General features: G+C 34.5%; 1 protein-coding gene across 1 annotated transcript in view; it reads right to left on the reverse strand.

The window, feature by feature from the left end:
• Window positions 1-10,279, reverse strand: part of LOC135216595 (chorion peroxidase-like) — a 32,589-nt gene extending 22,310 nt beyond the window's left edge. Inside the window, exons 1-4 of the mRNA XM_064251974.1 lie at window positions 10,087-10,279; window positions 9,640-9,831; window positions 8,626-8,811; window positions 8,275-8,399 (exon numbers count right to left, since the gene is read on the reverse strand). Of these exons, the coding sequence (XP_064108044.1) occupies window positions 8,275-8,399; window positions 8,626-8,811; window positions 9,640-9,831; window positions 10,087-10,279 (696 nt within the window). The remainder of the gene's footprint in view (window positions 1-8,274; window positions 8,400-8,625; window positions 8,812-9,639; window positions 9,832-10,086) is intronic.
• Between the last annotated feature and the right edge of the window lie 4,139 nt (window positions 10,280-14,418).

A 14,418-nucleotide genomic window follows, 5' to 3' on the forward strand; every position in this document is an offset into this window, starting at 1 on the left:
CTCTCTCTCTCTCTCTCATCGAGATTATATTAGCCCTCTTACGCCGACTGGACGTATTTTACGTCAACATTTTTTGTCTCTCGTGTGCCGACTGGACGTATTTTACGTCGACTTACAAAAGTTTTTTTTTAAATTCGCGGAAAAATACTTATAGGCCTACCAGCCTAAAACTTTTGAATCACGCACCTTGGGGGATGCTGGGAGTTCACGGATCAAGGTGTTGTTTTGTTTACAATCGTTACGCAGGCGCGCAAGCGCGAATTTCTTTCTTGCCGCACTAAAAAGTATCTGTGACACATCTCGGAAATTATTTTGTCACTTTGACATAATTTTTGTACCATTGTAAATTAGCCGTTACATGAAGAATTATATATGAAAATGTTGGCATTTTTATGTAGAATACAACAATAAAATACTCATGATTGTAGCTTTTATCAGTTTTGAGAGATTTTCATATAAATAACGATAATTGCCAAAATTTCAACCTTCGGTCAACTTTGACTCTACCGAAATGGTCGAAAAACGCAATTGTAAGCTAAAACTCTTATAATTTAGTAATATTCAATCATTTACCTTCATTTTGCAACTAATTGGAAGTCTCTAGCACAATATTTCGATTTATGGTGAATTTATGAAAAAACCTTTCCTTACGTCCGCGCGGTAACTCTTCCGAAAAAAATCATACATGCGATTGTGGTAATGTTTGCACCATTTTAAAATTAGCCGTTATATAAACTTTTATATATGGAAATGTGCGCAATTTCATGCACAATATAACTAAAAACAACCCATGGTGTTAGCTTTTATCAGTTTTGAGATATTTTCATATAAATAACGATAATTGACAAAATTTCAACCTTTGGTCAACTTTGACTCTACCGAAATGGTCAAAAAACGCAATTGTAAGCTAAAACGCTTATATTCTAGTAATATTAAAGCATTTACCTTCATTTTGCAACAAATTGGAAGTCTCTAGCACAATATTTCGATTTATGGTGAATTTATGAAAAAAATAACATTTTCTTTATGTCCGCGCAGTAACTCTTCCGAAAAAATCATACGTGTGATTGTGGTAATGTTTGCACCATTTTAAATTAGCCGTTACATAAAGTTTTATATATGAAAATGTGCGCAATTTCATGTAGAATACAACTAAAAATAATTGAAGGTTGTAACGTTTCTCATTTTTGAAATATTTGCATATAAATCACGATAAATAGAAAAAAAACCCACGTTCGGTCAACTTTGACTCTACCGAAATGGTCGAAAAACGCAATTGTAAGCTAAAACTCTTACAGTCTAGTAATATTCAGTCATTTATCTTCATCTTGAAACAAATTCGAAGTCTCTAGCAAAATATTTAGATTTATGGTGAATTTAAAAAAAAATCTTTCCTTCCCTCCGCGCGCGGATTCTCCGCCACAAATCTCCGAAATGCTTACGTACCATTCTCGGAATATTTGCTCCGTTTCATATTAGGCATTTCATAGAGTTTTATATATGAAAATGTGTGCAATTTCATGTAGAATAAAACGAAAAATATTTGAAGGTTATAGCTTTTCTTATTTCCGAAATAATTGCATATAAACAATATATATATAAAAAAATTCAACATTCGGTCAACTTTAACTCATCATATATGTTCGAAAACTGCAATTGTAAGCTAATACTCTTACAGTATAGTAATATTCAATCATTTGTCTTCATTTTGAAAGAAATTGGAAGTCTCTAGGACAATATTTAGATTTGGTGAATTTTGAATATGTTTACGTCCGCGCGTTACGAATTCATGCATTATTTTGTGATAATATTTTCTCTGTGTTGCTTTTATTGTTTTACAATGTTTTATATACCAAAATGATCGCAATTTAGTGTAAATTACAACGAAAAAAAAGTAACTTGTTACCTTTAACCGTTTTGCGCACAGCGCGATTTGAATACAATTATATATGAAATTTCGTTTTTGCACTATCATATATCGCATTATTTATATATGATAATGATAATTATTTTCATTTCTGATGATTGAATACTAAACTTCAGGCAATGACAAAAAAAGGAGCCAAAAATGAACTCTTAATCTTGAAAACTAAGCGCGCTGTGATTTTTGTAAAAAAATATTTTTTCCGCTTCTGCGCTCACTCCGAAACCCCTCCGGCATACGGGAGACAATTTTTTATTTACCGCTCCGGCGTAAGAGGGTTAGCATAACGTAAATTGGTCACTCGTAACTTGTGAGAATTTCATATTTGATATTTCTTAGAGTTTATTTATTATTATTTAGTTTCTTTTGTGGAATCTGAACAGACATTATTTCGTAACGGCGGCTGGTTTTTGTGAAATTGTGTAAGACAAGACTGCAGCAGAGAAAGAAGTTGGTATACCAAAAAGGTAAAGTGTTATATTTTTATTAGTTGCAACTAATAACGGATAGGAATTGTGTTTAACTAATAATGGATAAGGAGTGTGGTTAACTAATAATTGTTAGGAACAGTGGTTAACTAATAACAGGTGTTTACGAAGGTTTGGTAAAAACTGATGTTTTGAGTGAAAATATTTACACTTTTACACATTGCTGATTTTTGTGTTTGTGATTGTTCCATTGTTTGTGCACTATTTCATTTTCTTATTGAAGTGTGTCTTTTTATTTTATATTTTCGTTTGCATTCACAATTTAATTGACTTAGTTATTTTCATTGCTTAATCATTGCACATTTAATTAAATTTAACATTTGTGAATTAATTTGCATTTACTTAGAATTCTTTTCAAGATTTATTGTTGTTTAGCACTTGTGAATTAATTTCTGATTTCAATTATTGCCTAACACTTTTGAATTTTGATTGAATTAATTTTCTTGAATTTTGTGATAAATTAATTTTGATTTAATTTTACTTAATTTGATTCAAGAATTAATTAAACTTTACTTTGTTTTCAAGTAACAGTAATTTTCCCTGATGTTGTGAATTTCACTTATAAATTTTGAATTTAATAATAAATTTTTGTATTTAAAATTTTTATAAGTGTTTTTTTATTTCTTATACCAGTATATTTATATTTAATTATGATTATATTTATGATAGGTAGAGACATAGAGTGGTAATTGATTTGCTTTCCTTCAATTTATTTGAAGTGAGTTAGAACCAGGGAAGTACTTAGACTTCTGAAATCAGGAAAATACTTAGAGTTTTAAAGTTGTTGATGGAGTGATGCCCTTTGATTAATTTAATTACTTACAAGATTACCTCACACCTGTTTTGATGAACTTAGTCTGATTTTCTGCAATACTGGTAAGTGTTAAGGGATCACTGTTGCCTTTAGAGTATTCAGTCGTTTAAACGTGTTATGAGGGTTCAGGTGTCTGGCTTTTGGTGAGGTAATAATTGATAAATGGTAACCAGATTCTTGGCACTTTGTAACAATATATATATATATATATATATATATATATATATATATACATATATATATATATATATATATATATATATATATATATATATATATATATATTATATATACATATAAATATATATATATATATATATATATATATATATATATATATATATATATATATATATCACCTTGATTGAGAAAGTTATACTAAAATAAAAAAACAAGAGAAACAGCAGCAGCTTTAAGGAAGCTGGTATGCATAAGTAAAAACACATTTTGTGTTGTGTGTGAGCGCGTGATCTTCTGGATTTCTAGATTAGATATTTGGTAAGCCTAATTAGCACTTCAGCGTTAAGTTACACCCCTGCTAGTGACATGAATAAATCTATAACCAAACTCATTGTGACAGGTAAGGAATGCTGACACAAAGTTAGAATACTGCATTCATGGTACAAAAGAAAAGCAAGTAAGTTAATAATATGATAAGTTGAAAACAAGTGCAAAAATGAGGCATTCAAATCGATACAGAATCGGAACAAACTGGTTGTTTTTTCTTGACCCTTATGGTATCTTAGTTTTCCTCTGCTTTTCCTGTGAATAAATTACCTACTGTTTTTTAACAATCATTTTTAAATATTCATTTCAGAGATGGCGAGTCATCGTTTTTCTCAAATATCTTTCAAACTAATTATTTGATCGAAATGGTACTTTAACACAGTGTACAAGACATCTCGCCCTAATTTTTGGTAACAGCGCATTGTCAAATGGTGTTAGTTACGGCGTTTACCCTTGACTTACAAAGTGTTGCCAAGCATTGCCAAGCTATGCTTTTGAACGTGCTTTACTCCCATTCCGTCCCTCCCTACATCCCTCCCTTACCCTTCCCCTTCTCATCCCTCCCTCAACCCACTTTCCTGGCCTTCCCGTCTCCCCCCGCCCCCCGCCCCTTTCCTGCCCATTATATCACGTGAACTTGAATGGTTCATTTAAATATAGTTATTGTATTTTCTTAAATTATATAAATGGGATTAGGCTAAAGAGCGTATGACGTATGACCTTCACCCTGTTTACCAAGGTTTCCCCACTTCCCCAAAATCCCCCAAGTAGGAGGAGGAGCTTTGTCTACTTCCTTAATGCTTAGCAGGTGAATTGCCGTAAAGGAGAAAAAAATAGAAACTGGGTATGATTTGGGGGAAACCACTATCATAATATAATTGTATATCTGTGTTTCTGTATTCATATCACACTGCCATTTCGTTTCTACTAATCTAACGCCAGTAATAAGGATCTAATTCTTGTACCGTACTGAGTTCAGTGAATAAGTTGAGTTTCTTGCCTCTTGAATTATATAACTTATCATTAATGGAAGCGTTACCTATTATCCGTTTTTCAGGCATTTAACATTTTTTTTATAAAGGGGGTATACAATTTTCGCCTCATTCATAATCAGTTAAGAAATAAATTTTCATGTCTTTTACAGGTTTGTATTTATTTTGCAGCATCACAAACTGACATAATTGAAGAGTTGCTCGGTTTTTATTCCTTGACGGCAACAGACCAAAATTGAAGGTGATGAATATTTATCAATAGATTTCATGACTTATATAATCTGAATATATTTGTTGCTTATGAATTTGAATGGCAGGAATTCTCCAGCCTACCTTAGTTCACAAGTGGATCTTGAAGAAAACGGACATGTTTACTTAAGTATCACCCCGTGAAAATCAGGTAACCAAAATTAAATCACAGTTTAACCGACGACCCAGTTTATAATTAACAGTATTATTTAGAGTGGTAAATGAATTATGAAATCATCTCTCTCTCTCTCTCTCTCTCTCTCTCTCTCTCTCTCTCTCTAGCGTGTATTAAGTATTATCATAGACTGAAAAGAGATGAAAACAATTGAGAATATCTCAGGAACTTTATTCACAGTCTTCGTCACTATCAAGGAACGAATAATCCTCGTTATCACTGTCGATGTTGATAATGACGGGATCTACAGGTTTGTGGATGTTCTCTGTGGACCAGTATTCATCCTCGAAGGCTCTGGGCCGTCTCACTTTTCTATTGAGATTGATCCTTAACCTATTGTTAGCTTTCTCCTTTTTTATATGGTTTGAAGTCGTATTGCAAATTCATTTCTGCAACGACGCGGAAAAGTAACATGGCGGCCATGACAGCGATGGAAAATTCGTCTTCATCAATTACTCTGTGAATATTAAATTTTATAGTGCGATTGCTGCAGCCGACATACAGAGAACCCCTTTAGCATTACGGTATTACCTGACACGCCAAGGATACTATAAACAGAATACATTGGGAAAAATTAACCATTGTCATGATCATTATGTCAAACCTCTCTATCCTCTTCGTTGTGAACTCTCCAATTATCTGCTGGTATTGAAAAATATCATGGAAAACGGTATTTTATTTCATATTGTAAATTACTTAGAAGTAATGGGGGAGAAATGAGAAAAACAGCAATAAAGTGTGAGAGAAAGGGAGCTAGGGAGAGGGAAGGGATGAGGGATAGCAGACGTTCGAATCTGTAAGCGAGACCTGCTGACTATAACTTTGCCTGTAGAAGTCAAGAGTAAACACCTTGACTAACACCAGTTGACAATGCGCTAGATTACCGAACTGTTGGCGTAATTTCTTAATTCATTGTCTGGTATAGAAATATTGCCATATGCTGGTGCCAGATTATTTACTTGTAAATAGATAATATATTCCCCTTCAAAGATTTTATACTTGAAATAAATTGAATTAGAATTGAGTAGATTTATTCAACGTATCAAAGATAATTATTTGGCAAAGTAAGGAAAATAGTGTGAGGTCGCATGGTTCACACTGTTTTAATTTTGTTTTCTTTTATAGCATTTTGCGAGTTTCCAGTGTTATCTGTAAAATTTAACAAATGTAATCGCTCAACTATCTTCAACTTAATATTGAATTTATAATAAGACTATGTTTATGCGATACTACTAGTCTACCTAGTAAGTATGTCAGTGGTTGTGATGTGACTCTTTATCACCTTGTTTCGTCCACGTCAATTTCCCTATATGGGAAATAGTTTTACGCAATAACATAACACGATGTTCTAAAGATATCAGTGACTGTTTTTAACGTCATTACATACGATTTCTTCCATCTTCGATAAGAAAAACACATTAATAAGGTATGAATTGTGGGTCAGGCAGGTGAACGAAAAATTATGAAACTCTGCCACAAGTAATTTGTTTAGAGAACGGCAGAGTGAATGGCAAAGTTTAGAACATGGGCCTATAGGTGGAAATCCTCGAAGCACCACAAGAGAGCAAGACAATATAATAGTGTAAATTTTGTTGCTTAGCAACATTCATTTGTGAATTTTGAATTCTAACGCCTCGTCACGATATTGTTGAACCAGTGACAAGGGAGAGATTTTTAAAAATACGCTTGAAATCTTTGATGGGTGTCTAATGAATAAGCAGACTTACTTTGATGGATGAGATGTTCAGTTAGGCTTACTTTTTATTTGCTTTGTTTATCGGTGTCTAGTGAATACCAAGGATAGGGAGGGAACCAGATTCAATGATGCATGCATTTTTTTCTTCAAAATATCTAAATAATACATTTAATTGGGAGATACTTTATTAAACATCGGCATAATCCCTCAATCACTCCTGTACGGCACCTAACCCCCCCCCCCCCCACCCCCCCCCCCCCCCCCCACATCTCAGGCTACTCGACCCGACTTTTTGCTACGAACTCCATCTCTGAAAGTATCACTAATAATACCGGTTATTCTAAAATTCCCCTCACCGACAACCAAAGCATGTTTATAAAATATTTTCTGCTCAAAATTAATCTTTCATTCCCCAAAATATTTGCATTCACTCGTGTTACACCCTTTATGATTGTTCCGGCTATCAAAGAACAACCGCTGGTTAAAGCAGTAGGTTTTCATTGTAAAAATAAATATCTGAAATAGACTTCAACGAGAAAGTCATCTTTCATATTTCTTATCCTTTTAGCCATAATATGCTTTTGGTAGTAGCTCTAGCCATACATGTAAAACTAATTTTAATTAATTTCTATCTTGAACAAATCAATAGCCAGCTACAGAAAGATCAATCCAAGAAAGTTTTTGTGAAAGTAAGCCTTTCTTATTGCATTCGTCAGTTTTGGCTCCCACAGCTTTCCAACGTGTCTGGATGAGACACTTGGGATAGCTAGGTCTGAGTAAATTATGTTTAGCTATCATGAAAAGGATAAGAACAAAGGAGAACATGGCAGATTAGTATAGATATTGTCGATTTAAATATTCATTCACATTACGTATCCGAGAGAGTATCGTGCTGAAAATATACTTAGGTCAATCATATGTGAAAATCAGGAGACGAAATGACGACACCCCAGTACAGTACGATACGTTGGGTTAAGACTCGACCGGAAGAAAGCCCACTTCAAAATGCTTGTACTGTCACGAAACTTGAGTCAAGAATAAAATTACAATTCGTGGAGTCGTGGGTAAAATATTTTCCTTACTTTGCAAAATAATTGCCTTTGATACATTGAATAAGTCTACTCGATTCTAATTTAATTTATTTTAAGTATTTACATCTTTGAAAGGAAATTTTGTTTATATGTAAATAATCTGGCACCTGCATATGGCAATATTTCCATAACGGACAATGAATAAAGAAACTACGTCAATACTTCGTGAGCTGACTGTAGTGCCTACAGCATTGATTAATTAATGACATTAGTTATTAAATAAATTCTGAATAATATCAGATTAACTCATGAAATTGGCAAATGGGTATGCCCAGCAATCTCAATCCACTTGACAATACTTTCATAGGCTATGGATATATTCCATCAAGGAAACTCACGTGATTGAGCAGAAGGCCGTCAACATTGGCTCTCAGAGGATCATTGCCTGGGGTGGTTGGCTTCACTCCGTAGATTTGGGACGCATCCAGATAGGCAGATTGCTCGTTCATTTGTTCTCTCGGGCCTGTGAAATAGTTATTGCCATTACTTTTTTTAAGAAGATTGCATATGGTTCAATTAGTTTGTGTGTGTGTGTGTGTGTGTAGCAAAAACCCATTCTTTCCTAAGGCAGCTTAATCGTCAACAACAGTTAGTTTGTATCTTTGTTAGAAGGACTATGCAAAGTATGGACTCTTTATTGTTATGATACTCTTTTCAATTTCACAAAAGATCGTAAATTGCTTCCTCACCCAGGGTACACCGGGGGGCTGGCGTGGACCTCACAAACTCCATACACGTTTGTTTGAAGCTTGAGTAGAAGGGATCTTTCTTAGGAATATCTATGGGAGCGCACCCCAAATCTTCTAGATTTTCAGCCATTCCATTCAACCTCTCGTCACAACACTTGATTGGGAGCCCATTATTTGTGGTGGTTCCTTTGAAGTGAAGAAATATGTTAGGAAAATGATGGTCCTTGGTTGTTTGCATGTTGGATGTTTTAACTGGTATGAGATGATTATAAATGGGTTTAGCTATGTCCATAATGTTTTTAATTGCATTTCCATTTTTTGTACTCAAATTCACGGGAGGACGTTCATCTCCAGCAAATATATGGTACCTTTAGAATAATATAAAAATTCCCTCCTTGTGAAGCCTACCTGAGGAGTGTTTCATGGGTAAATTGTCTGGTATCCATCTTCACCTTACAACCAAACATTTTACAAGTTATACAGTGACAGGAAATGTGTTCTCCTGTTACCTCCCAAAGCAAACGTGGGCTTCAATACTGCATGAATATAGAAAAAAATTGAAGTTTATCATTTCGAGGTTTTATGGTAAAGTACTTGAAGATACCATTAAACATATTCAAGTGATACCATCATAGGTAACACAACAGTATGTTTTCCTTTAGAACTAGGCTGTACTGTAGACATATCGGAAAGCTTATGTTGTAAAATGATTGTTGTATCAAGTAGGCAAATGTACATATGTTTGGCCACTGGTTTGAGTCCCACAAGTAAACTACTTCAGTTTTCTCATTCGTGTATACATGTCACCCTTTGCAGTCACATAGATAATTCATGAAAGCAATTATATATTTTGCTATTTACTTTTGTTTATCATGACTCCTTTGAAAGTCTATTCAGTATTGTTTCTTTATAGCAACAAATCGTGATTCGAATTGCTACGTTTACATTTGTCTTTTTAGCAAGAATTTTGAGTTCTCTGCATACCTCTTAATATCCAGGACTGCAAATGCTTACCATTTTCCATCTGTAGAACCCTCATCACAGGTGTTCGTGTGATGTCATGGTCTAGGAACTGCCCATACGTCATGTGGAAAGCAGATAGATGACCGTTTTCTGGGCTGACTTTCATCGTGTTGATTGTAGTGCTAACCAACCTGGCACTGGGCAGCGGCTTGCCATTTGTATCTCTTCGTAAATGCGAGACTCCTGTTAAGGAAATTGTGGCATCAGCTGATGTAGAACATTGTCCTTACAAAGTAATTTAATCAGGCCACCGAGACACATTTCTGGACCCTTTCTTGGATGAGGCTTATGGATTTGTTCGTAAAAGAACATATAAGAATTGGAGTAGACAAACAAATATGCATAAGAGACAACAGAAAAAGGGAGTAAATGGCAAAGGGTAACACATGTGGGGCCAAATGTAACTACAAAAGAACATATATTGCTAGTTACACGAACCTTTATGATACTCTGGCCACAGAATCCTGTTGAATCTTCTGAAGGCAGCACCCTTCAGAGGGTCCTGCAGGTTGTTGCAGGACCCATCCATCGTCCTGTAGCGGTCATGAGGGTCACAGGCACCAAATTCAGAGCCTACCTTCTGATCGCTACCAAAGATTCCATGGAGAAGCTGAAATGGAGCTACTAACATCTTGAGGAACTGAGATTTGCATTTTTCTGTGTCCCCCAGGAGGCCAAGGCCAGAGCTCGCTCTCGTAGACAGGTTGTTTCTGAAAGATTTTGAGGACTAGCAAAATTTGATATGTAATTTCTTTGGTTACGATGCTTCACTGAAGACTTGAATGGAATCACTATGACACCTGGAGAAACCAGGCATGTACATTTTCTTCATGTCTGTCAGGAAGCTGAGGCAGAAACTGGCTCCAGTAGACAAGTTATCTCAGAAGTTTATAGTTGGAGATGATTTATTGATTTTGCTTTATTTAGAAACAATTTTGCTAATACCACAGTTGGAGATGTTTAATCAAATCAGAAAATATATATATATATATATATATATATATATATATATATATATATATATATATATATATATTGTTACGAAGTGCCAAATATCTGGTTACCATGCATCAAATATTACCTCACAAAAAGCCAGACACCTGAACCCTCATAACACGTTTAAACGACTGAATACACTAAAGGCAACAATGATCCCTTAACACTTACCAGTATTGCAGAAAATCAGACTAAGTTCATCAAAACAGGTGTGAGGTAATCTTGTAAGTAATTAAATTAACCAAAGGGCATCACTCCTTCAACAACTTAAGTTTAAGTATTTCCCTGATCTCAGAAGTCTAAGTACTTCCATGGTTCTAAGTCACTTCAAGTTACTTGAAGGAAAGCAAATCAATTACCACTCTATGTTTCTACCTATCATCAATATAATCATAATCACATATACTTATACTGGTGTAATATAAAGAAAACACTTATAAAAATTTTAAATACAAAAATTTATTATTAAATTCAAAATTTATAAGTGAAATTCACAATATCAGGGAAAATTACTGTTACTTGAAAACAAAGTAAAGTTTAATTAATTCTTGAATCAAATTAAGTAAAATTAAATCAAAATTAATTTATCACAAAATTCAAGAAAATTAATTCAATCAAAATTCAAAAGTGTTTGGCAATAATTGAAAATTTGAAATTAATTCACAAGTGTTAAACAATAATAAAACTTGAAAAGAATTCTAAGTAAATGCAAATTAATTCACAAGTGTTAAATTTAATTAAATGTGCAATGATAAAGCAATGAAAATAATTAAGTCAATTAAATTGTGAATGCAAATGAAAATATAAAACAAAAAGACACACTTCAATAAGAAAATGAATAAGTGCACAAACAATGGAACAGACACAAACACAAAAAAATCAGCAATGTGTAAAAGTGTAAATCTTTTTCACTCAAAAACACTGTAACCAACAGTTTTTACCAAACCTTCGTAAACCTAACCAAACACTTTTCCCATTAACTTTTAGTTATTAGTTAAACACAATTCCTATCTGTTATTAGTTAAACACACTCCCTATCCATTATTAGTTAAACACACTCCCTATCCATTATTAGTTGCAACTAATAAAAATATAACACACTTTACCTTTTTTGGTATACCAACTTCTTTCTTTCTCTTTTGCTGCAGCTTGTATATTACACTTTCACAAAAAAAACCAGGCGCTGTTACGAAATGTTTGTTCAGATTCCACAAAAGAAACTAAATAATAATAAATATCAAATATAAAATTCTCACAAGTTATGAGTGACCAAATTTACGTTACGTTAATATAATCTCGATGTCGAGTGAGAGAGAGAGAGAGAGAGAGCGAGAGAGAGAGAGAGAACTGACTGCCTCAATGTCTCAAGATAGAATGAAAATCTCTTCCTTTATGGAAATGACAGAGCAGATGTCTCAAAACATACTAGTCACGAATGCTTCTCGAATCTTCTGAAATCTGATGCAATCTCACATACTAAATGTGCAATACCCACGTGGGACTTGACAAAGATATACACGTACCAGACGAGTCTGTTAAAAAAAAAAAAAAGACGTACCCGACTCGAACGAGACGGAGGTTGGGCGACAATAAGATTGACATGTTTTGACAACAACGCAGAAGTCGAGCTCGCTCGCTATCAAATGCGCTGACAGAGTAGGGAAGCAAGCAGAGATCTCTCTCTTTTTATGTTAAATATATATTCTTTTACATTAAGTAATGCGAAATCTGAACACACATCTTAAAACATCCTATTCTAAGCTATCTAGGAATCTGAAAAAATGTTACACAATCTACATAACATTTCAAAGAGGGGAAACATGCATTTTGAAAGTAGCAATATATAATATACCTCCCCCCAGGAGATTTTTTATCACGGTGTTGAATCCAATGATTCGCAACGAGATAAATAATCAGCAACTACATTGTTTTTGCCACTAATGTGCTGCACTCTTAAGTTATACTGTTGCAGGCACAAAGACCACCTGGTCAGTCTTTGATTATGATTTTTCATTTTCTGGATAAATGATAGTGGATTGTGATCAGACATAACTAGAATTTCTTCATTCCTAGGTCTGTTCACATACACTGCAAATTTTTTCAATGCAGTGATTAAGGCTAAAGTTTCCTTTTCAATTGTCGAATATACTTTCTGATGTTTTTTCAATTTTGTAGACATGAAGCACATAGGATGGTATATATTATTTTCATCTTCTTGAAGTAGAACAGCTCCAACACCACAGTCTGACGCATCAACTTGTATCACAAATTTCTTGTCGAAGTCTGGAGCTTGAAGTACTGGTCTTGAAGTTAAAATGGCTTTTACCTTCTCAAAGGATTCTTGACACTCTGGAGTCCAAATAAACTTAGCTTTGGGACTAGTCAAGTCTGTCAAGGGAGCTACTACGGCTGAGAAATTTGGGCAGAAACGACGATAGAAACCAGCCATCCCCAAAAATCTCTGTAGCTGTTTCCTGGTAGTAGGTGGGGTAGCCTTACGGATACCTTCTACATTAGCATTTACTGGAGCAAGAAGGCCTTTCCCAACTTCAAACCCAAGATACTGTACAGTTGCCTTTCCAAACTCACTCTTCTCTAGGTTGACTGTTAATCCTGCTTCTTGTAGTTTCTTGAAAACTTTCCTCAGAATCTTCAGATGTTCTTCCCACGTTGTAGAGTAAATCACGATGTCATCTAGGTATACACCTACTCCTTCTATTGATCCTAGCAGTTGAACCATCACTCATTGAAATGTTGCGGGTGCATTCATCAGACCAAACGGCAGAACAGTATACTGATACAGTCCAAATGGAGTAATAAAAGCTGACAGCAACTTTGCATTCTCATCTAAGGGAATTTGATAATATCCTTTCAACAAGTCTATCTTGGAAACAAACTTGGCTTGCCCAATATTATCAAGTAACTGATCTATAAGAGGCAAAGGATAATTATCAGCCACACTGATAGAATTCAGCTTCCTATAATCAGTACACATCCTAAATGAACCATCTGGTTTCTTCACTAACACACATGGAGAACTGAAGTGACTTGAACTGGGTTCTGCTAATCCATGTTGCAGCAAATACTCAACTTCTTTCTTCAAAACATCTCGATGATACGGTGATAAGCGATAGGCTCTTTGAAAGGTTTTCCATCTTCTTGAATCTTGATTTCATGCTTGGTCAGATCAGTACGTCTAGGCACATCTGAAAAAATTTCTGGAAAACTTCTAATTACGTCACTTAAGTCTTCACCTTGTTCAACACTCAGATGTTTCAGTTTATCCTCCAAATTTTCCAAAATTGAAGAATTATTCATCTTGCTTGCAGCTCCCAATTCGTAGCCATCATCATCTTCTGTAAATAAAGTTGTCTGGGTTACTGACACAATTTCAGTTTTAGTTTCTGAGAAATAAGGTTTCAAGAGGTTCACATGTATCCTCCTTTGTTTTCTTCTTCTTTCTGGTGTTTCAATCACATAAGTTCTATCACTTAACTTCTGAATTATCTTGTAAGGACCTTGAAATTTATTAGAGAGGGGAAATCTCTTGACAGGTAAGAACACTAACACTTGTTGACCAACACTAAAACTTCTTAGCTTAGCCTTAGCATCAAATCTCCTTACCATTTTCTCTTGACTCATTTTCAAGTTTTCTAAAGAGAATTTTCTAATCTCTTTCAACCTTTTCCTTAAGTTCTTCACATACTCTGCTTGGCTTTCCTCTTGATTTTCTTCCCAATTTTCTGCAAGAATCTTCAACGGTCCTCTCACTTC

This window comes from Macrobrachium nipponense, chromosome 6, assembly GCF_015104395.2.
Source record: "Macrobrachium nipponense isolate FS-2020 chromosome 6, ASM1510439v2, whole genome shotgun sequence".
Classification (NCBI taxonomy): Eukaryota; Metazoa; Arthropoda; class Malacostraca; order Decapoda; family Palaemonidae; genus Macrobrachium; species Macrobrachium nipponense.